We start from the raw sequence: 7,074 nt of genomic DNA, 5'->3' as shown, positions 1-7,074 counted from the left end.
CTCTGTTTGAAATCTGGAATTGCAGTTAGTTGCCACCAGTGATTAAAGGTCCTGTTCTTCGTGATCCCATTTTTCAAACTTTAGTTTGTGTGTAATGTTGCTGTTAGAGCATATATAATACCTGTAAAATTATAAAGCTCAAAGTTCAATGCCAAGCGAGATATTTTATTTAACAGAAGTTCCCTTTCAAAGCCTACAGCGAACGGCCGGTTTGGACTAAATCCCTGTACATCCTGCTTTAATGATGTCAGTAGAACAGTTTGTTGACTAACCTCCGCCCACAAGAATACGCAAAAAAGGGGGCGTGGTCTTGTTGCTCTCCCTCGTGGAGAAGAGGAAGTGTTGCGTTCGGTTGCGTTTGTCGCCATGTCGTCCAGACGCTGTTATTTTCATCCCGGAGTCAAATCACCTGTCAAATTGTTATTGTACATATTAGCAACTCCCCACCCCCACTATCACCACACACGCCTGTCCCACCCACTTTTTAAAACAAAGTTACATTGCATACACTGTCAAACACACCTTTTATCTTTGGTAAACACTTTTAATAAGACTTGTTTTTATCGTGAACCAGTCTGTGTTTCAGTGAATTGTTTGCGTGAATGATTAAATGATTCGCTCATAACACCAAAAAGACCATTCACTTGTTGCCACCTACTGGTGTAACTAACCTGCATAAGGGCTCCGTGAACGAATTTTTGGACTTAAAAATTCAGTTGACCAGGATGAATCCAAATCCTCATGTGAGCTGGAGGGAAACCTGTTTCATCAGTGCTGTTTTTCTTAAAAAGTAACAACTTTGTGTAATGTATTGTTATGACTCACCACGGTTAAAATCTGAAATTTTCCACCGATCATTTTCTCTGTGGGAATTCAAGTATTTTAACTCAAATATAATGAAAAACACGTATTAGGTGGCCGTGGGGTTTGGGGTGAGATCTCGTGACAGGCATTTTGCTGCCAGGGTGGAGGAGACAAAAATATTGGTTACCATGGAAATATTGTCTCATGCCGACGTCATAACGCATTCCCCCCTGGAGAATCCTTACTCTAAGGTTTTTTTTTATCAACATCTAAAAAACCCTTCCTGAGTTTACAAATGTAAATTATCTTTGAGAAGTAGGATTTGTAAAACAAGTGTCAGTCAAAGCTTTAAAATAGATCTGTGGTGGCCTGTTTTATATTACACTGACTCTATGCTTCCTCCTGCTGCAGGGTACCAGACTGAAATACATGGTGTGGATCTCTAAGTAAATATGCCTATATTCCAATAATAACAACAATTATAATAACACAATTAAATGAAAAATAGTGTGCCACTGGCAATGTTTTGTTCTAAATACTATGCTGCCCTCCTATGGTAAAAATAAAAGGCACAAGTGAATTCAAAAACCTACACATTTTATGGAAGTCTCATCTTTAGTCTATAAACGAATTAACAAGTTTATTGATGAAAATTTCAAGTGAATATTAAAGTTCTTCCTCAGCTTCCCAATCCCTTTTGGTTATGAAGAGCTGGACATCGTGACAAAGTGCAGTTGGGGTTTCATTATTTAGAGATTCAAAGGCCGCCTGTATTTGTAACAGATTTATGGCAGCACTAGGTGGATCACCTAATGTACCTCAGGCCGAGGCCCATAATTAAGGACCCAGCATGCCGTTCTGTGCCAGGTGTACCACCAGTCTGTCTGTCATCACCAGAAAGGAGTGAGATTGCCTTTACCTCACCCCTCCAGCCTGCCCATTTAATAATTAATCCTAATTCCCATCTTTATCTTAATAAGCCTTGTTGGACAGAATTATTTAGGGTAAAAGATATAATCTAATGTAGTTAATATGTTGGGGTTTTGGAGTGTGTATGTTTTGTAGTTTTACACGCACACAGTGGTATACTGAGGAGAGGTCTGGATATATAGTGCAAATTTCCTGCCATTAAATCTTAAGCATCTCAAAGGAATACAGGCAAGAAAGAGGTTGTGTTTAATAATTCATGCACTCGTACTAAAAAGAGAGAGGAGCGGTGTTAAGATACAGGCAATTAGTCTATAGTACTTTAATGAGCTGTGCCTATTCCAGGAGCTTTACTGCACAAGACAAGAGGTTAAAGAACACTGTTATGCTACTGTCTTTTTTATGGAACATAGACCAATTACTATTCAAACTTATTTTTTTCCAGAATCTAAGCATCTTTCTTTTATATTTGTACAGCATTGTTGGATTTTACTGTGCCCAAGGCAACTCTTCAAACATCATAACTTTAGAAACTAGATGATTTTGCATAGATGAATATGGTGTTTCTTTCTTTTTTTACCCCTGCCCCCCATTCCCCTCTAACTCTATTGCCATTTCCTTACAAGGCAATTGTCTGGTCTGGAAAGTTTATTTTTACATTCTTTTCATAGGATTAAAGTAATTCCTTTCAGCTGTGGACCTGTATCAGTGACTCAGAGGTTTAAAAATAGTCCTGGAGGAATGTGATTCTGAAAGCAATAGGAAAACGTGAAATTTCATTCACATGGGGGGAAAAAACACAACCACAGGCCAGACAAATCAAACTAGTTTTTTTTTATTAGATTAGGCCAGTGACACAACATAATGTGTAATTTGTACTACTCTACAATACATCGTTACTATACTTTTTTTGGAGAAAATGATCATGATTGTATAATGGGTTTAAATTACATTACTGCTTCATAAGTCTATTTTATCATTAATTCCTGCCTCCATCTCTCATGTCTCCATCTTTTAACAGTGCTATAACATTGCAGCAGGGGTGTCTCCACAATGACCTTGCAGTTCCCAATCACAACTGCCAGGTAATTAACACCTGCACATACTTTGCCAACTTGTTAATTCATAGCTGTACCACATGGTAGCAGCTGATAAATCTCACAGAAGAGGTATCCTGATTAAAAAAAAAAAAAAGCCTAAAATAACTCCAGCATGTAATGAAATAAGAACATAAGTCCCAAGCTGATACTGATTATGTATTTTGTCTCCCTTAAATTTGCCTTTAGCAAGTCAGGGGTTGTAAAAATCATGATTTCTATGCATATTTGGTTTTTGGCGGATTTTAGAAAGATATATTGAAATATTGAAAAACATTTAAAATTAAAATTAGCTTGGACCTTCTTGATACAATATCCCAATAAGCTACGAGACTCAAATGTGGATGTTTAAAATCTCTAAATCAGCTCAGAATCAGTGTTGAGGGAAGTTACTTTTAAAAGTAATGCATTACAATATTGTGTTACTCCTTAAAAAACTATTGCATTACTTAGTTACTTTTATGGAAAATAATGTGTTGTGTTACTTTCTCTCTGGGCTGGGCTTGCTTATAGTTTTTTTAATTGAAAACTGTTATTGGCAAATGTAAATGCCCTTTCACACCAGAATAATGAAATAAATAAGCCTCATGCTGACATACATCCACAAACTTCCCTAAGCACTTCCCTTCGAGGGAATCCCAAAGTGAGTTCAAATTCTACAAGTGGACGAGGGAAGTTTATTTGGACAGACCCTCGACCATTTTGACAGAGGGAGTGAGTCTACTTATATGTAGACTTCAGGCAGATCCAAAGACCACAATGCAACATGATTGTGATGTCACAACAGCAGCTCACAGGGCTCACGTGTGACCAAGGGTGTTCCATGTAAACATATTGCAAGAGTTCCACCAGTAGTGGGCACTCGACCAACGAAAGCAATGACATCTGAGTGAACAAGACAGAGGGAAGTTAGCGAGGGAAGGGTATGAAAGGTAAACTTAATGCAGCCTAGGATGCAGGAGAAGAACGTACAACACAATAAAAACAAAGAAAAAAGAAACACAAATGTGATGTTTAACCAACGTCATTTTTGCTTATTCGTTTGGTTGAATTGGATGAAGGTCAACAGCAGTTCTATAAATGGGAAAACAAACTTGTGTTACTTATCTGAAAAAGTAACTTAGATATTTTGTTGTAAATGTAAAAGTAATGCTTTTACTTAACATTACTAGTTACTTGAAAAATATCTGATTATGTACCTAGTAATGCATTACCCCAAACACTGCTGTAAAGTTTATTGATCCTGTACTATTCCTCCATTCCATACTATTCCTAAAGTATTTGAAAATTCCTATTTAGAGGCCTACACGGTAGTTGCATTGAACTCTATAAATGTAATCTCAGTAAACTAGGTTGAAGTTTTATTATGTTCATCTTAGTGCAGTTGAAAATCATTTGGAGTATTTTATCAAGGATTTTTTGAATGGGTTCTGCTATGGAAACAATATAAAAAAAAATAATGCACACTATCTAAAACATTCAAAATGTTTGTCTCTAAACTTGAGAATTGTGGAAAAAAAATATTAAAGGTCAGCTACTTAGAAGATTGCTATAGCAGACAGCAATGCTTTCAGTCATGTTGTGTGACTTTGGCATGCTGGGAGATTGAAATTGTAAATACTATTCTGCTTCTGTGGTGTTTTAACCAAAATTTATTGAGAATACAGTGGATGTCTGAGGATGTTTTAATACAGAACCTAGTAATAAAAAAGTAATAATAAATACATTACTTCACAATGATCTGAAACACAACTAGCAGTCCATAGTCAGAGATGCAGATTTATAATCACAGATAATATGAGTACATTAAACATGACTGCCACAAGAGGGTGCTCTCAGGCTAGCACAAAAAACACCAGCTCAACTACTAGCAAGTGAACTTTGTGAACTATCCTTCTATTCAGTGCTGGATGCCTTTGGAGGAATCTGTACCAACAGAGACATGTTGCCCTGTGGGCCCATCAGTGAAAAAGTGCTTGCTGGCGGCCTTTGTGCAGAAAAAAAAACAAAAAAAAACCTTTTGTTTCAGCATACTCTTGTCCCTCTCTGCATCAGCATTGTGGACTTTGGGTACATGCTGGAATCGCACTGGCAAAGCTCCTGAGTCATCAACATGGCCTGGACTATTGTATGGGGAGATTTACCAGGGGCTATTGACCAGCAACTGCCCACACAGCTGACAGTTCATGCTCTCTGCCTATGCAAACACACAAGCATTCATTCTTTTTAACATACAAATGGTTAAAAACATGTGTGGTATTTATATTCACGCGAACAGGTACTACCTAACAAAAACAAAATTCCTGACCTCAGTGTGTGTATAGTAAAAGGCATGAAGAGGCAGTTTTTAAACCATTTATTTCGGCCTCTTTATCTGTCATGCAGATTAGAAATAAAGTTTAAATAAAGCGTTTAGGTGCAACTGCATTTGTCAGCTATATTTTAAATGATCAGTTAATTAATTTTTAATTTAATTTAAAATGTACAGTTTGCCATGCCAGTACACAAAAACAGTGAATTCATTATTGTTTTCTATGAAATCTAAGAGGTCTATATATATATATATATATATATATATATATATATATATATATATATATATATATATATATATATATATATATATATATATATATATATATATATATATATATATATATAATTAAATAATGTAATTGTATGTGTCATTTTAAATTGTAAGTTTGTTAGACACTATTGCAGGAAAAATAAACCAACAGAGGGAGGTAGTGAGTTATATCAACTGCAGAAAGTTGTGATGAGAATATATAAATAGCAAAAAATGTTCTGGCTAACATTTGACACATACATAGTCGGTAAGAATTAAAAAAAAATAAACTCATGGTTTTATCCAGCAAGGAGGCATTAAATGTGATTAAAAACAATAGTAAAGACTTTTACAGTGTTACAAAAAAAATTATTTCAAATAAATTCTGTTGTTTTGATAACTTTCTATTCATCAAAGAATCCTGAAAAAAATATATCATGGTTTTCACAAAAATGCTACGCAGCACAACTGTTTTAAACTTTGATGTACAATTTCTTTTCTTGAGCAGCAAATCAGCATATTATGATTTCTGAAGGATCATGTGACACTGAAGACTGGAGTAATGATGCTGAAAATTCAGTTTTGCCATCACAGGAATAAATTACATTTGAAAGTTGATTAAAATAAATAACATTTATTTTAAATTGTAATAATATTTTGCTATATTAATGTTTTACTGTATTATACTGTATTTTTGATCAAACTCAGCCTTGGTAAGCATAAGAGATTTTTCAAAATAAAACAGGAGACAGGAGCTTTAGGTGGGCTCAGTGTCCTTTTTTATTAAATAGTTCAGGAACAATCATCTACACACTGAAAGAACTAAAACTCTTGAACACGGCGTAGGGAGCCGACAGTAGGTTGCATGGCATTCCAGTCAGAGAAGCGGCGGTACTCGCCTCTCTCCAACAAGTACTGATGTCCCCTGTAGTTAGGATGCTCGAAGAAGACCCAGGCGCCATCCAAAACGTTACAGGACTGGATCTCACGGTGACGGAAGCGGTCAAAGAGAGAGGGCCAGTCCTCACTGCACTCTATAATCTGACCCTGGAAGTCAGGCCGCTCATACAGACGGATACGGAAAATGCCAGTGTGCTAAAACAGAGACAGTAGTTTCCCAAATACCATTACAAATTAATTTATTTCACGTTGGCCATTTATGAAGAGCAAACAAAGCAGCACCATACAAATCATCATAATGTTATAAATTATGTAGTCTATGGGGGTGGTTTAAATGGTAAACAGGGCTGTTTTTATTCCACAGAATCACACAAAATAAATGTAGATGTATACTGGGGGTTTTGTTTTAATCTCCTTGAAGAAAAAAACTAACATTCAGTGGGAAACAATACAAAGTTATTCAGCATCTAGCAGAGTTTAAGGGCCAATAATACTGTTTCTGAATGATTAGTGTTGCACACATCCAACATATGGTGCTTTTGCTGGAAAATAGGAAAACAGACCTGCATTGGGCAAAATAGCCTAGCTATGGCTCTCCAAACAGGGATAACTTACATTTCGCACCATGCGGCAAGACCTTATAGAGTCATTGTACCCCATCCAGCGCTGGTAATCAGGATATTCTCCCCTGGTAAGGATGTATTGGCTGCCCATGAATTTTGGACGCTCATGCAAAACCCAGGCCCCACTCTCGACTCGGATGGAGTTACAGCGGCTGAA

The 7,074-nt window shown here is 36.4% G+C and overlaps 1 protein-coding gene across 1 annotated transcript in view; it reads right to left on the bottom strand.

The window, feature by feature from the left end:
- Positions 1-6,216: 6,216 nt before the first annotated feature.
- Positions 6,217-7,074, bottom strand: part of LOC307129406 (uncharacterized protein) — a gene marked incomplete at both ends in the record, with an annotated part of 7,550 nt that continues 6,692 nt past the window's right edge. The window contains 2 exons of the mRNA XM_079821802.1: positions 6,217-6,489; positions 6,910-7,074. The exon at positions 6,910-7,074 is cut by the window's right edge and continues 78 nt beyond it. Of these exons, the coding sequence (XP_079677928.1) occupies positions 6,217-6,489; positions 6,910-7,074 (438 nt within the window). The remainder of the gene's footprint in view (positions 6,490-6,909) is intronic.

The sequence above is a fragment of the Gobio gobio genome (genome assembly GCF_949357685.1).
Source record: "Gobio gobio genome assembly, chromosome: 7".
In the NCBI taxonomy this organism is placed as follows: domain Eukaryota; kingdom Metazoa; phylum Chordata; class Actinopteri; order Cypriniformes; family Gobionidae; genus Gobio; species Gobio gobio.
The sequence above is the reverse complement of the archived record's forward strand: the minus strand, read 5'-3'. Positions and strand labels throughout refer to the sequence as shown.